Here is a 17,941-nt window from a genome sequence, read left to right on the forward strand (position 1 = left end):
GCAATAATAGAGTAAAATAATAAATGTAATAATAAACAACTGGAAAAGCTGACACAATATGAGGATTTAAAGATCAAACTGCAAAGACTCTGGCACAAGCCAGTCAAGGTGATCCCAGTGGTGATCGGCACACTGGGTGCAGTGCCTAAAGACCTTGGCCTGCACTTAAACACAATCGATGCTGACAAAATTACCATCTGCCAGCTGCAGAAGGCCACTGGAATCTGCATGTATTATTCGCCGATACATCACACAGTCCTAGACACTTGGGACCACCTTGACTGGCTTGTGCCATTATTATTATTATTATTATTATTATTATTATTATTATTATTATTATTTGCATCAACATGGACAGACTATTATTTTACTAATGGAGACTCAAACAACATTCACCTCCCCAACTCACACATTTCCCTCCCTGGAGACTGAAAATACCTGTCCAAATAGTTGACAATGTTGGGGTTCTTGTTTTCCCTCATGACCAGAATTTCATTGATGATGAGCTCTTTCTTGGGCTGCTGCTGCAAGTTCATCTGCTTGATGGCAACCTGAATGATATCATTTGTAGAAAGAGAGAAAACGGTGATTATTATTTTTCATTGTCCAAAGCTCTTCTATTTCGAGAACTGAATGTGAGTATTTAAAATGCATTTTAATTGTATTTATTGTATTTTAACAGTATTTTTAACCTAACACACAATACTTTGTGTTGTCGAAGGCTTTCATGGCAGGTATCAATGGGTTGTTGCTGTGAGTTTTCCGGGCTGTGTGGCCATGTTCCAGAAGCATTCTCTCCTGACATTTGGCCCACATCTATGGCAGGCTTCCTCAGAGTTTGTAGAGTCTGCTGGAAACTAGGCAAGTGGGTTTTATATATCTGTAAAATGTCCAGGGTGTGACAAAGAACTCTTGTCTGTTTATTTTATTTTGTTACTTCATGTATTTTGTTGTGATGTAATTTTTCTGTTATTATGTGTTTAACTTTGCTGTATTATTTTTGGGCTTGGCCTCACGTTAGCCGCTCCATGTCCCCTTTGGGGAGATGGTGGAGGGGTATAAATAAACATCATTATTATTGTTGTTGTTGTTGTTGTCTGCTTGAGGCAAGTGTGAATGATGCCATTGGCCACCTTGATTCTTAACATTGAATAGTTTCGCAGCTGCAAAGCCTGGCTGGTTGCTGCCTGGGGGAATCCTTTGTTGGGAGGTGTTGAATGGCCAACTAACACTTTTTTTCCTATAGCAGTGTTAAGGAAAAGAGAGGAAACGGGAAATAAAGGGGAAATAAAAGAAGCAATAATAGAATGTGCACAAGCAGTAATAGTATTAGGGTGGAAAGATAAATCAAAATGGGCAGTTGTAAAAGATCATGATATATATACTATTATAAATCACGCCACGTGCCACCAATATACTAATAGTATGTATAAGATATCCCACAGCTGAACACCACTTTGAAGAATTATTTGTAATGTAACATCACACCACTGGACACTAGTATGGTAGCGAGATGATCTTAGATGTGTGTAATGGTAGGGTGTACACTGCTTGTCTTTTAGTCTTATTTTGGTTAAATGCTGCCACCAACCCAAGCTGCCTTAGGATTTTTAAAATGAGTTTTTGAGGTAAGCTTTTTCCCTTTCTGCCAACACTGCCCTTCCCTTAGCTCCCAAAATGACTGTTTGGATAAAAGACTTTTCTGTGGTATCAGGATGTTAAAAAAGCTGGAATTATCACAAAGGATTTCTGATAGATTGAGGAACGATGGAGACTTTTTAAAAGACAAATAGAAAAATATTTATTTATAAAAACAGACAACAAACTTCTTCTTCTGAGAGGCACAAAACACTTGACTTGTTATGAAAGTCCAATAGCTTGATGGTTGCTTGAAAAGAGTTTTTTCACTTAGTTACATACAGAGCTAATCAAACAGATCTAGCTGCTGGTTACAAAAATCTCTCACTCTACTTCCGCAAAATAGTAATGAGTTACTGACTAACCTATCTTAGGCAGTCCCCCGAGTTATCAGCTAACTCTTCCCAGAGTTCTTCCAGCTGACTAACTCAGTCCAGAGAGCCAATCCCTTGTGCTGTCTCCCACAAGAAATGAGGTTGCTGCCTGACCTTTCCTATCAGCTAATCAGCCCTGCCTGACACAGACGCTCTCTCTCTGAAAACCCAGTTTCAAAAACACTTCTCCCACCAGCTCCCAATTCTCATCTCCACAGAAGCTGAAATCTTTTTCCTCCCCAGACTTGGCTCCTCCCATCTGCTCTAGCCAATCCCAGGAGACCTCCAACTCCTCCCATTTTCTGGTATCCTCACTCAAGATGGCTGCTTTCCTGGCATACACTCTCAAAATGGAGGTTTGCCATACTGTTATCCAGGCCTCTTTTCTGGCCTACTAGGTAAGATTCACTACAACAGTAAATAAATGCTACCAATATATGGTGGAGCAAATAGAATTTGAAATTATGAATGGGAAATTAAATGATTTAAAAATCAATGAAAATAGAATGAGAGAAACGGAAGAAAGATGGACAAGGGTAAAGAACTATATTATGAATCATTCTGGAGATCAAGTCATAAGAAATAAGATACAAATGTTATATAGTAGGCCTGGGTAACAACGGAAAAATTTGTTTCTAAAATCGATTCGTTTTTTGGGGTTTTTTGCGTTTCGATATTTAAAATAATTACAAAATTTTCCTTTTAAAAAGTTCGATATTTACGAAATTTAGTAAATGGTAAAAAAATAACGAATCGATTTCCGAAACAATAACGAATCGATTCGTTAATGGCGGACGCGACCGCGAAATACGCTAAAAAACCTCCAAAAACTTCTGAAACTTCCCTCTCCCTCTGTTGTTGACTGTTGGTGTGATATTATAATTTTTTTTCACTAATTAAACCATAAAACTGGCCTAGGCATGCAGAAATAATAACGAAATGACCTCAGAACAATAACGAAACGAATACAATAACGAAATACGAAGCATTTACAAAACGTCTTTAAAAATTCGTTTTTTAAAAAAAATTTCTCCAGAATGGTTCGTTATCGCTTCGTAATCAACAAAATTAACAAATTATTAACGAATTACGAATTAACGAAACGAAACCGCCCAGCCCTATTATATAGTATACAGGATGAAAATCTATAAAGATAAAGATATAATACCTCTCCAAATGCATCTCCACCTATGAACCGACTAGGACATTAAGATCGTCCAGGGAGGCCCTGCTCTCGGTCCCGCCTGCGTCACAGGCGCGGTTGGCGGGGACGAGGGACAGGGCCTTCTCGGTGGTGGCCCCTCGGCTATGGAATGCCCTACCTGTAGACATCAGACAGGCCCCTTCACTGCTGGCGTTTCGGAAGAAGGTCAAGACCTGGCTCTACGAACAAGCGTTTGGCTAAACAGTGCAACTGAACACAGGATGACGGTAAAATTGAACTTAGGAAATGGTACAAGGATTACGAGAATGGATTCTGATTTGTTATTGAGGCGTTATGATATGATAATGATTGTTTGATTTGTCTGCTGTATATGATGTGTTTTAATCGCTTAAGATATTGTTGTGATATTATTGATATTGTTGTGATAATCTTCATTATGTAAACCGCATTGAGTCGCCTTATCAGGCTGAAAAATGCGGTATAGAAATAAAGCAAATAAATAAATAAATAATGATTGTCTCAAAAAGAAATGAATATGTAAAAGAAAACAATCCTCGTGTTGGTGGTGGGAATTGTAAATGTTTTGTGTGTGCACTGTTTTTGCGGGTTTTTTGTATTGTAAAAATAAAAATTCTCATCTTCTTTTTCCAATATTTTTTTTCTATAAATTTTCTCCAAACACTTTCAAAGTCATTTTTTTACATAATCCCTTCTTTACTTTTAAGTTTAATGTTAGCTTATCAAGTTTGATGTTCAGTGCCATTTTCCAGACTTCTTTATACCATTCATTACTCTGTATTCTCATTTCCCCTTTCCAATATTTTGCAATTAATAATCCAGCTGCTGTTAATAGCGTGTCTATTAAGTATTTTCCTCTCTTATCTTTCTCATCCTCTTTTTTAATTAAAAGTAATATTTCTACTGTATTCCTCCTAATTTTTATATCCATAATATTTTCTATTTTTACATTCAATTCTTCTTCACTGTAGTTGTAGTTATGCGAGATGTTAATCCAAGGATGACATTTGCAACTGGGTTGCTGTAAGTTTTCCGGGCGGTATGGCCATGTTCCAGAAGCATTCTCTCCTGACATTTCACCTGCATCTATGGCAGGCATCCTCAGAGGTTGTGAGGTCTGGGAGATCTCACAACCTCTGAGGATGCCTGTCATAGGTGCAGGCGAAACGTCAGGAGAGACTTCTGGAACATGGCCATACAGTCCAAAAACTTACAGCAACCCAGTGATTCCAGACATGAAAGCCTTCGACAATACACATTTGCAACTGTTTGAGTATTTTGGGTCCAATTCTGCACCTTCCCAAAAGCAATATTTCGGGGTTCTCTGCCTTAACCACTCACCTCTTGTCCTGTAGCTACATCCATGGCTGTATAAACAGTCCCTGAAGCACTAGAACAGAAGAAGACAACTTTAGAACACAGCCCTAAAATTGTATTCACAAACAATTTAATGGCACACAATATCCTACTGTGCTTATACAGCTGTGTACTTTTTATCTCAAGGTAGAATCTACATTAAACAATGAGCTCATGACATCATAGAATCATAGAGTTGGAAGAGACCTCATGGTCCATCCAGTCCAACCCCCTGCCAAGAAGCAGGAATATTGCATTCAAATCACCCCTGACAGATGGCCATCCAGACCCTGTTTAAAAGCTTCCAAAGAAGGAGCCTCCACTACACTCCGGGGCAGAGAGTTCCACTGCTGAACGGCTCTCACAGTCAGGAAGTTCTTCCTCATGTTCAGATGGAATCGCCTCTCTTGTAGTTTGAAGCCATTGTTCCGCGTTCTAGTTTCCAAGGAAGCAGAAAACAAGCTTGCTGTTTTCTGACTTTTGCTTGCAGATTCTCGCTTGCTGAGGTGTTCCTGCAAGTATCTCTGTAGATCTTAGGAAGCTGTTTCTTGATTTAAGGCATTGGTATGCTTACTGATATCCAAACAGAGGATATGCTTTCATTATTGGCTGCTACTTCCCGGCGGATGTCAGGTGGTGCAATACAAGCTAAACAGTGTAATTTCTCCAGTGGTGTAAGGTGTAGACATCCTGTGATAATGCGACATGTCTCATTAAGAGCCACATTCACTGTTTTAACGTGGTGAGATGTATTCCGCACTGGGCATGTGTATTCAGCAGCAGAGTAGCCTAGCGCAAGGGGAGATGTCTTCACTGTGTCTGGTTGTGATCCCCAAATTGTGCCCGTCAGATTTCATATGATATTATTTCTAGCACCCACTTTTTGCTTGATAGTCAAGCAGTGCTTCTTGTAATTCAGAGCACGATCCAGAATGACTCCCAGGTATTTGAGTGTGCTGCAATGCTCCAAAGGGATTTCTTCCCAGACAATTGTCAGATCTCTAGATGCTTGTCTGTTCGTAAGATGAAAAGAACACATCTGCATTTTAGATGGATTAGGAATCAGCTGGTTTCCCCTGTGATAGGCAGTAAGAGCACCTAAAGCTTTGGAGAGCTTCTGCTCAAGCTCAGGGAAGTGCCACTTGAGTCGCAGCACTCGTCACTCTTGACAGTGGTCGGGTTTGCATGAGACCATAGGCCCCCCAATGATATCAGGCCCTATCACAACTTGAGCTCAAAAAGGGAAATTCTAGCAATTCAACTGTTCCAAGAAAGAAATGCCTTCCTCTCAAGAGACAGAAGGGCTGGAAGAAGGTGACCACCATAGGCTTACCCTTGTCCAATCTTCTCAAAACTGGTGTATTTCTTCTTGGGATCACCCACACTTACGATGCCTCCTTTCAATAGAAAAGAACATGGAAATTTGAGTCAAAATTTTATTTTAAGGAGGAAAATGAAGTGCTTATGAAAACTGAGACATGTTTTTCTGTCAAGAAATCAATACTAATACTAATAGCCTACTTTTCTGTATTTAGTCTCTATCGAAGTTATTTCAGTAAATTTGATCCCAGAGGCAGAAATAACATGGAATGAATAGGGATAGACTACTATTTTTGTTGTTATTGTTCATCCGTTCTGTCGTTTCCGACTCTTCGTGACCTTATGGACCAGCCCTCGCCAGAGCTCCTTGTCGGCCATCACCTCCCCCAGCTCCTTCAAGGTCAATACAGCCACTTCAAGGATACCATCCATCCATCTTGCCCTTGGTGGGCCCCTCTTCCTTTTTCCTTCCTTTTCCCCCAGTGTCATTGTCTTCTCCAAATATTACTATTTTACTATAATGCAAACAGAACAATCCTGGAATCCTTGAGTTGGAAGAGACCCCAAAGGCCATCCAGACTTACTCACTCCTGACATTTCGCCTGCATCTAGGGCAGACATCCTCAAAGGTTGTGAAGTCTATTGGAAACTAGGAAAATGCGGTTTATATAACTGTGGAATGTCCAGAGTGGGAGAAAGAATCTTGCCTGCTTCGGGCAAGTATGAATGTTGCAATTGGCCAGCTTGATTAGCACTGAATGGCCTTGCAGCTTCAGAGACTGGCAGTTTCCTGCCTAGGGGAATCCTTTGTTGGGAAGTGTTAGCTGCCCATTCAATGCTAATCAATGTGGCCAACTGCAACATTCATACTTGCCAGAAGCAGACAAGAGTTCTTTCTTCCACAGTTGGAAACTAGGAAAATGGGGTTTATATATGTGTGGAATGTCCAGGGTGGGAGAAAGAAACCTTGTCTACTTGAGGCAAGTGTTAATGTTTCGATTGGCCACCTTGATTAGCATTTAATGGCCTAGCAGTTTCAAGGTGTGGCTTCTTACTGCCTGGGGAAATCCTTAGTTGCGAGGTGGTCAGGGCCAGCTAATCACCCCCCCCCCCCCAACAAAGGATTCTCCCAGCCAGTAAGAAGCCATACCTTAAAACCACTAGACCAGGGGTCCTCAAACTACGGCCCGGGGGCCAAATATGGCCCTCCAAGGTCATTTACCCGGCCCTTGCTCAGGGTCAAACTAAGTCTGAAACGACTTGAAAGCACACAACAACAACAATCCTCTCTCATCAGCCAAAACAGGCCCACACTTCCCATTGAAATACTAATAAGTTTATATTTGTTAAAATTGTGTTTCGTTTTAATTATTGTATTGTTTTAAGTGGGGTTTTTTTCACTACAAATAAGATATGCGCAGTGCACATAGGAATACATTCATGATTTTTTCAAATTATAATCCAGCCCTCCAACAGTTTGAGGGACTGTGACCTGGCCCTCTGTTTAAAAAGTTTGAGGACCCCTGTGCTAGACCATTAAATGTCAATCAAGGTGGCCAATTGACACATTCACACCTGCCTCAAACAGACAAGGTTTCTTTCTCCCACCCAGGACATTATTCCACAGAAATATAAACCCCATTTTCCTAGTTTCCAGCAGACCTCACAACCTCTGAAGATGCCTCTCATAATGTCAGGAGAGAATGCTTCTGGATCATGGCCATACAGCCTGAAAAACTCACAACAACCCACTTCCACACTTTTCAAAAGCTTCTTGGAAACTGCATCCAGGGATGCATTTTCCCCTTCCCATTTTTCTTATAGTTTCTACTTTGATGGCCAGAACTTGCATATTTATGCTCCTTTAACATGCTTAGGGATTTTGACGAGAGTTTGAAAGGTTTTATCCCGTCCTCTTATCAATTCCTCCCCATAAAAACAAAAAGGGACTTTTCTCCCTAAAAAAACACTGCAACGGATATGAATAATGAATTGATTTCTTAGAAGTGGTGAGGAGCAGCAGGAAGGGATTACTGGGTTGTTGTAGGTTTTTTCGGGCTATATGGCCAGGTTCTAGAGGCATTTTCTCCTGACGTTTCGCCTGCATCTATGGCAAGCATCCTCAGAGGTAGTGAGGTCTGTTGGAACTAGGAAAAAGGATTTATATATCTGTGGAATGACCAGGGTGGGACAAAGGACTCTTGTCTGCTGGAGCTAGGTGTGAATGTTTCAACTGATCACGTTGATTAGCATGTGATGGCCTGACAGTGCCTGGGGCAATCTTTTGTTGAGAGGTGATTAGATGTCCTTGTTTGTTTCCTCTCTGTTGTTTTCCTGTTGTAATGTTAAAGTTTTTTAATACTGGTAACCATGACAATGAACAAAATCTGGCTACCAGTATTTAAAAAACTCTAAAACAACAACAGAGAGGAAACAAACAAGGACATCTAATCACCTCTCAACAAAAGATTGCCCCAGGCACTGTCAGGCCATCACATGCTAATCAACGTGATCAGTTGAAACATTCACACCTAGCTCCAGCAGACAAGAGTCCTTTGTCCCACCCTGGTCATTCCACAGATATATAAATCCTTTTTCCTAGTTCCAACAGACCTCACTACCTCTGAGGATGCTTGCCATAGATGCAGGCGAAACGTCAGGAGAAAATGCCTCTAGAACATGGCCATATAGTCCGAAAAAAAACCTTCAACAACCCAGTGATTCCGACCATGAAAGCCTTTGACAATACAGGAAGGGATTTTTTTTAAAGCAATACTTCAAGCTTTAGGTTTGTTCGTTCACCTGCATTTTCCAAACCAGTTAGGAGGCGGTCTCACGCGCCCTAAGGCGTTGAGATTCAAAGACGCTTCGAGGTGTCTCTGACATTCAAAGCTAACACGTACGATCGTGTGTGTCGTACATTTTGGGAAAGCTCAGCTATCACGTAACCCAGGGCTGACATCGCTGCGAAAGGTCTTCGAAAGATGACAGAAAACAAAGAGTGATAAACCTCGCACTTCAGCTGGCCAAGAAGCATCATGAGAGACACGATGCGAAGATGGGCAAGAAATGCTTTGGATGGAAGCCACAATGGCGTGAAGCCATAACGATGGCACCGTAGTGTAAACAAAAGTGCCACATGTATTGTCGAAGGCTTTCATGGCTAATTAAGGTGGTCAGTTGAAACATTCACACCTAGCTCCAGCAGACAAGAGTCCTTTGTCCCACCCTGGTCATTCCACAGATATATAAACCCATTTTCCTACTTCCAACAGACCTCACTACCTCTGAGGATGCTTGCCATAGATGCAGGCAAAAAATCAGGAGAAAATGCCTCTAGAACATGGCCATATAACCCGGAAAAACCTACAACAACCAGTGATTCCGGCCCTGAAAGCTTTCAACAATACAATAATAATAATAATAATAATAATAATAATAATAGTGTCTGACGTGTGATCCAATACAACAGCCAGCAGAGTGATCTTGTATGCTGTGGACTAATCTTGTGTTTCAAATAAACATAATAATAATAATAATAATAATAATAATAATAATAATAATAATCCCATTTTCCTACTTCCAACAGACCTCACTACCTCTGAGGTTGCTTGTCATAGACGCAGGTGAAACGTCAGGAGAAAATGCCTCTAGAACATGGCCATATAATCCAGACAAACCTACAACAACCTAAAAGTTCCACAAACTGAAATGACATTTGACAAACCGACAAGTGAAAGGCTTACTTAATTTTTCCAAGATCTCTTCGTCAGTCATTTTGGGCTTCTTCTTCTGTTTCTCGACATTCCTCGTCAGCGTATCCGGAGGAGTCGTGTTGTTCTCTGTTGGAGACGGGAGCGGAGAGGTGGCCACGTCTCGGGTCGGGGCTGGCGGAAGGGGCTCGATCACTGACCGGGTATATATCTAAAAGAAAAGATGGCATTGAGACATTAGGAAGAACTCCCTGATAGTAAGAGCAGTTTGACATCTCCTTCTCTAGAGCTTTTTAAGCAGAAGTTGGATAGCCATCTGTCAGGAGTGCTCCGACTGAGAGGAAACACGATGGCTATGTAAAAATATGTGAGGGGAAGTCATAGGGAGGAGGGAGCCAGCTTGTTTTCTGCTGCCCCGGGAGACTAGGATGCAGAACAATGGCTTCAAACTACAAGGAGTGACTATCACTCGAAAAATTATGATTTTGTCATTTGGGAGTTGTAGTTGCTGGAATTTATAGTTCACCTATAAATCAAAGAGCATTCTGAACTACATCAACGATGGAATTGAACCAAACTTGGCACACAGAACTCCCATGACCAACAGAAAATACTGAAAGGGTTTGGTGGGCATTGACTTTGACTTTGGGAGTTGTAGTTCACCTACAGCAAGAGAGCCCCGTGGACTCAAACTCTACACGAATACTCAATATTTCCAGATGTGAACACTGGTGGAGTTTGGGGAAAATAGAATCTTGACATTTGGGAGTTGTAGTTGCTGGGATTTATAGATCACCTACAATCACAGAGCATTCTGAACCCCACCAACGACAGAACTGGACCAAACCTCCCACACAGAAACCCCATGTGGGCCACAGCAATGTGTGGCAGGGGATGGCTAGTGTGTGTGTGTGTGTGTGTGTAATGTTCATTTGTGGGATTATCATAACTCAAAAACAACTGGGCGAATGGACACCAAATTTGGCCACAAGACACCTACTAACCCAAGATTGACCATCACCCAAAAAATTTGATTTTGTCATTTGGGAGTTGTAGTTGCTGGGATTTATAGTACACCTACAATCAAAGAGCATTCTGAACTCCACCAATGATGGAATTGAACTAAACCTGGCACACAGAACTCCCAACCAACAGAAAACACTAGAAAAGTTTGGTGGGCATTGACTTTGACTTTGGGGGTTGTAGTTCACCTACAGTCAGAGAGCCCCGTGGACTCAAACAATGATGGATCTGGACCAAACTTAGCAGGAATACTCAATATGCCCAAATATGAACACAGATAGAGTTTGGGGGAAATAGACCTTGACATTTGGGAGTTGTAGTTATTGGGATTTACAGTTCACCTACAATCAACGAGCATTATGACCCCCATGAACTGTTTACCTACAGGCATAGCGAAATTACATATATTAGAAACCAACACATTCTCATTACTTTATTTTCTAGATCACCGGACTGGGCCACAGCAACGTGTGGTAGGGGACGGCTGGTATATAATATTAATGATTATATTTTTATACTAGCCATCCCCTGCCACGCGTTGCTGTGGCCCACTCCAGTGGTCATGGGGGTTCAGTGTGGGAGGTTTTGCCCAATTCTATCGTTGGTGGGGTTCGGAATGCTCTGTGATTGTAGGTGAACTACAAATCCCAGCAACTACAACTCCCAAATGTCAAGATTCTATTTTCCCCAAACTCCATCTGTGTTTATATTTGGGCACATTGAGTATTTGTGCCAAGTTTGGTCCAGATCCATCATTGCTTGAGTCCACAGCACTCCCTAGATGTAGGTGAACTACAACTCCCAAACTCAAGGTCAATGCCCACCTAACCCTTGTAGTGTTTTCTGTTGGTCGGGGGAGTCCTGTGTGCCAAGTTTGGTTCAATTGCATCGTTGGTGGAGTTCAGAATGCTCTGTGATTGTAGGTGAACTATAAATCCCAGTAACTACAACTCCCAAATGTCAAGGTCTGTTTCCCCCAAACTCCATCTGTGTTTATATTTGGGCACATTGAGTATTTGTGCCAAGTTTGGTCCAGATCCATCACTGTTTGAGTCCACAGTGATCTCTGGATATAGGTGAACTACAACTCCAAAACCAAAGGACACTCCCCAACAGCTCTCTAGATGTAGATGAACTACAACTCCAAAACTTAAGGTCAATGCCCACCAAACCCTTCTAGTATTTTCTGTTGGTCAGGGTAGTCCTGTGTGCCAAGTTTGGTTCAATTCCATCATTGGTGGGGTTCAGAATGCTTTTTGATTATAGGTGAACTATAAATCCCAGCTACTACAACTCCCAAATGACAATAATCAAAAATTTTTTGAGTGAAGGACATACATTAGGTTGTTAAGTGTCTTGTGTCCAAATTTGGTGTAAATTCGTCCAGTGGCATTTTTATTTATAAAGATATTTTATTATATATAATTTATATTATGTTTTTCATGTTGTTGTCATTGTTATGCTTGCAAATGCCAGACTAATCAATAGATAGTGACAGGTCAATCAGGAGAGAAAAAACAGCTCCATAAAAGCACCACTGCTCAAAAGAGCAAATTAGGGGTTGAAAGTGAGGACTTTAGATCTATCAAATCAGCAGAACATCCAAAAATGAAGAAAGCAAATTCCCATTTAGAAACACAACTTGTTAAGCATCAGTTCTCATAGCCAGTGAATGTGAGCTGTTCTTTCTGTCCAGTTGAGATCCTACTTGGGGTAAGCAAGTCATCTGAATGAAGACCCCAGGGGCAAAGGGTCACTCAAGACAATGGAGCCCTGCTTTGGGGTCTACTTACGGACTTGGTGTGCTCAGGGCGGGGAGCAATGACCGGGGGTGGAGTGGCCTCATCCTCATCGTCCTCGTCTTCTGAAACGGGGGGAACGGCTGGAGTCTCGGACACTGGCTTCACATTCTGCAGGGAAGCAAGAGGTCAATAAACTGGAATGCATGCTGGGCACATCTACACTGTAGTTAAAGTGGCAGTTTGACGCCACTTTTAACTGCCGTGGCTCATTGCCTGGTATCCTGGGATCTGTCGTTTGGAGAGAAACCAGCATTCATAGGATTTAATACAGAACCATTTCTAATACTATATTTTTCATTGCAATTTTCTTGCTGTGATGAAAACCGTTTGCTTTTATTGCCTACTGGCTGATTTATTGCTTTGTGTACGTTGGACACGATTATGCACAGCTCTAGGGGAAATCTAGGATATAAATGATTGAACTAAGACATATGATTTTTGCAAGATCGGGGATTATACTGGAATAATATCAAAATAGTGGATTTCCAATTGCAGCAGGGTGGAGGGTTGGGTCTCATACAGGGACCGGGAGCTACAACTGCCCCCCCCTCTCTCTCTCTCTCTCTCTCTCTATATATATATATATATATATATATAGCAGAGATATAGATGCAGGAAACCATTGTGAAAATCAGACCATAAATGCAACCACTTGGGTCTAAATCCAACTGAATGTTTGCAAAGTGAGAACTCCCTCCAGGGTCAATTTCTGCTAACAGGACTGTCATAAGTCAGAACCAATCTGAAAACACTCCACAAAAAGGAGGGAATTCAGCCAGGTATCAAGCATTGGCAGCCAAATTTAGCTGTGCTAGATAACTAATACAGGTAGAGGAGATTTCTAGTTTTCTGTTGCACTCCAGAACAGGATCCCCTCTGACTTTAAACACCACACAGTTGAGTTAAAATAGCAAGCAGTTTATTGAAGGTAATAAAAGCCAAAGCAATAAAGAGTAATCCACAGTAAGAGGTAAATCCAATTGATTACGAAGAACAAGGAGCAATTAGTCCAAAGAGAAATAGTCCAAAGAAGTCCATGAAACTAGAGGCTTGATTTCAAAGGCAAAACAACAGCAAAGGCACTTAAAACAGGAATAAAACAAAGACAAAGGTCCAGGAACTTGGCATGAAGAACTTATCGTGAATTCAACATTGCTTCGTCTGAAGCTAGATTCATCACTTGGCACTTATATCTCTGCCTTGTTTCCCAAACAGCTAAGAACAGATTTTTCCTTAACTTTGGTTTCACTTCTAGCTTCTGCTCTAATCTGGCTGATCACCTCAATTTGTGGTTTGTTTGTCTTTGCTGGCTAAAAGCACTTCTTCTTTTCAATGTTTCATTAAAATCTGCACCTGGAGATAACTGACCAGGGGACTGTGGCGCAGAACCTTTCCCAGACTCAAGATCTTGAGAATCCCTTTGCAGCAATACAAGCCTCTCTAACCCATCAAATGAACTGCATTCAGGCCCCACATCTCTAAAAACAGGTCTAGGAAACAGACCATCATCCCCATTCCCTTCAGGAACATCCCCATTCCCATCAGAGGAATCAACGTGAACGTGAACAACATTGTCATTCCCATCATCCAAAGCAACCGGATCATTAGATACAACATTGTCATTCCCATCATCCAAAGCAGCCTGATCATTAGATACAACATTGACATTCCCATCATCCAACGCAACCTGATCATTAGATACAACATTGACATTCCCATCATCCAAGCAATTGGATCATTAGATACAACATTGACATTCCCATCATCCAAAGCAGCCTGATCATTAGATACAACATTGACATTCCCATCATCCAAAGCAGCCTGATCATTAGATACAACACTGACATTCCCATCATCCGAAGCAGCCTGATCATTAGATACAACATTGATATTCCCATCATCTAAAGCAACTGGATCATTAGATACAACATTGACATTCCCATCATCCAAAGCAGCCTGATCATTAGATACAACATTGTCATTCCCATCATCCAAAGCAGCCTGATCATTAGATACAACATTGACATTCCCATCATCCAAAGCAACCTGATCATTAGATACAACATTGTCATTCCCATCATCCAAAGCAGCCTGATCATTAGATACAACATTGACATTCCCATCATCCAAAGCAACCTGATCATTAGATACAACATTGACATTCCCATCATCCAAAGCAACCTGATCATTAGATACAACATTGTCATTCCCATCATCCAAAGCAGCCTGATCATTAGATACAACATTGACATTCCCATCATCCAAAGCAACCTGATCATTAGATACAACATTGTTATTCCCATCATCCAAAGCAGCCTGATCATTAGATACAACATTGACATTCCCATCATCCAACGCAACCTGATCATTAGATACAACATTGACATTCCCATCATCCAAGCAACTGGATCATTAGATACAACATTGACATTCCCATCATCCAAAGCAGCCTGATCATTAGATACAACATTGACATTCCCATCATCCAAAGCAGCCTGATCATTAGATACAACACTGACATTCCCATCATCCGAAGCAGCCTGATCATTAGATACAACATTGATATTCCCATCATCTAAAGCAACTGGATCATTAGATACAACATTGACATTCCCATCATCCAAAGCAGCCTGATCATTAGATACAACATTGACATTCCCATCATCCAAAGCAGCCTGATCATTAGATACAACATTGACATTCCCATCATCCAAAGCAGCCTGATCATTAGATACAACATTGACATTCCCATCATCCAAAGCAACCTGATCATTAGATACAACATTGACATTCCCATCATCCAAAGCGGCCTGATCATTAGATACAACATTGACATTCCCATCATCCAAAGCAACCAGATCATTAGATACAATGACAGGCTGACAAACACCATTTTCCCCCTGGAAACCCTGCATCATACAAAGGAACCATGCAACTTTGGGAGTGCAGACAGCAGTATAGCCCTCCTCCATGCACAATAAAAACAAGCTTTTCACTATTCGCTCACATTTTTACAAGACCCAAAGGAGGAAAATGCACAGCGATTGCTAAGCAACCATAGGAGGCATTTGTCTGTAGTAAAAAAAGCAGAAAAGAAAGTATTGAGGTAGTGAGATTAAATCCAACCCCCTTTCTGTAAATACCTTAGAATAAAGCTTTGCCAAGAGGAGAGTCTCTGGATCTTGAGAAGTTTTACCCAGTTTACATTCAATGATACTGTGCCAAGAAGGGAGGAGAGGAAGTTGCATGGCTCATCAGGCACACACCTTCCCACCGGGCCGGGCTTGACCTCTCCACTGACCGAGAGGAAAGGAGAAATTGTATGTCTTCCTCTTCTTTCCTCTCAGTACAACAACCTGGTTGGGTCTCTGTGCCGCGAGAGGAGAGGAAGGTGTGCAGCCTCTCCGCTTGGCACAGTTGGGTTGCTGTGCCAAGAGAAGAGGAGAAGCTGCATGTCTCAATTTATGGAATGTTATTGGTATCTATGTTTATTTTGAAATTGACCAGTAGCTTCTGTATTTCCCGCCCTCGGCTTATACTCAAGGCAATACGTTTTCCCAGTATTTTATGGTAAAATTAGGTAGCTCGGGTTGGCTCATACTCGAATATATACGGTACTTATATTGATGAGACTGGGAAGATATTACTTCTACCATTTTGGTCACAAAGGTGGTCTGAAGCTATCCCTACACAAAATGTGGCTAGAACATTCTCAACAACAACAATAACAGCCGGGATTGTGGCGCAGCTGGCTGTGTGTTAGCTGCATTAAAGATCACTCTGACCAAAAGGTCATGAGTTCGAAGCCAGCCCGGGTTGGAGTGGGTTTCCAACCAATTGTGTGTAGCCTGTTGTCGACCTTTGCAACCCGGAAGACAGTTGCATCTGTCAACTAGGAAAATTAGGTACCACATTAAAGTGTGTGGAGGCTAAATTAACTAATTTATGAGGCCATAAAGAAGACTCCAGCAAAGCATTCCAGCGGGGAAGCATGTGGGGAATGCGGAAGTACTTCATCAGCGTCGCAGGTGGACGATGAAAGCGACAACTCCCCTGGCGGCCAGAAAAAGTTAAATAGCCTCTGTGTATGTCTGTATATGTTGTATGTCAAAAATTGGCATTGTTTGCCATATATGTGTACACTGTAATCCGCCCTGAGTCCCCTGCGGGGTGAGAAGGGCGGAATATAAAAGCTGTAAATAAATAAATAAATAGCAACAACAACAACAGCATCATCATCATCATCATCATCTGTATTTATACCCTGTTTTTTCACTGCCAAAAGAGACTCAAAACTTTCTGCACATACAGCATTTCCCCCCTGAATAACACTACACCTATATTGGTATTGTCATTCCTTTTGCTCTCTATCTATCTATCTATCTATCTATCTATCTATCTATCTATGTATATATGTATATATGTATATATGTATATATGTATATATGTATATATATTTACAGTATTTATATTCCACCCTTCTCATCCCGCAGGGGACTCATGGAAGATTACAATGCACATATACATCACAAACATTCAATGCCATTTAGACATACAACATATATAGACAGACACAGAGGCAATTTAACATTCCAGCTTTTTCCAGCTTCATGAGGGTATGCTCGATTAGGGCCACAGGGGGAGCTGCCGCTTCTCTACCCACTTATGACATCGAGTCCTTTAATGGAGTACTTCCTCATTCTTCTGCATGCTGCTGGAAGGTTTTATGGTGTCGTAAATTAGTTAAATTAGCATCCCCACATAAAGCGGTACCTAAATTTCCTACTTGACAGATGCAACTGTCTTTCGGGCTGCATAGGTCAACAGCAAGCTAGACTATTAATGGTTGGGGGCTCACTCCGATCCAGGCTTGCTTCTAACTCATGACCTCTCGGTCAGTAGTGATTTAATGCAGCTGGCTACTAACTAGCAGCGTCACAACCCGGTCCTATATATTGAAACCTTAGTGATACTTTTGAATAACCAAACCCTGCTTGATTTTCTTTTTGCCCAAAGCATGTAATAGCTTTATTTTGAAAAGATGCACACAGAGATAGGCTATTCCACACCGAAAGTGCACTCTTAGAAAAACACAGTCGGTGGATTACATCAAGGACACTTTGCTGCCACTGCAATTAATTTTACCAAGTGAACGAAGGACACATTGGCCAACAGTGAACGCCAACTGTCTTTATTGCTGTTTATTACAGCGCTTGCTGAGCATTAAAAAAAATCCTCTTTTGTTCAGGATGCATGGTTGTCGCGCCTGCTGAGTAATGAGAATGTCAGTGTCTTTTGATATCCGACCTAATAAAATTCCTCATAAGTAAAGATAGCCAGGAAGCGAGCGGAGGAGGAGACCGGATTTTTTTTATTGTAGCTATTGGGAGGAAGGAGTGTGTAGGTGTGTCTGTATGTGTTGTATGTCAGCCTGTTCAGCCTGTGATTGTGTCTAATGATCAGGTTGCTTTGGATGATGGGAATGACAATGTTGTGTCTAATGATCAGGTTGCTTTGGATGATGGGAATGAC

General features: G+C 41.4%; 1 protein-coding gene across 1 annotated transcript in view; it reads right to left on the reverse strand.

Moving 5' to 3' along the window:
* The window catches only part of PAK1 (p21 (RAC1) activated kinase 1), a 133,834-nt gene that overhangs the window by 18,582 nt on the left and 97,311 nt on the right, over positions 1-17,941 (reverse strand). Inside the window, exons 6-10 of the mRNA XM_067466475.1 lie at positions 12,401-12,517; positions 9,618-9,795; positions 5,885-5,948; positions 4,537-4,585; positions 439-551 (exon numbers count right to left, since the gene is read on the reverse strand). Coding sequence (XP_067322576.1) covers positions 439-551; positions 4,537-4,585; positions 5,885-5,948; positions 9,618-9,795; positions 12,401-12,517 — 521 coding nt within the window. The remainder of the gene's footprint in view (positions 1-438; positions 552-4,536; positions 4,586-5,884; positions 5,949-9,617; positions 9,796-12,400; positions 12,518-17,941) is intronic.

The sequence above is a fragment of the Anolis sagrei genome, chromosome 3, assembly GCF_037176765.1.
Source record: "Anolis sagrei isolate rAnoSag1 chromosome 3, rAnoSag1.mat, whole genome shotgun sequence".
NCBI classification, from domain to species: domain Eukaryota; kingdom Metazoa; phylum Chordata; class Lepidosauria; order Squamata; family Dactyloidae; genus Anolis; species Anolis sagrei.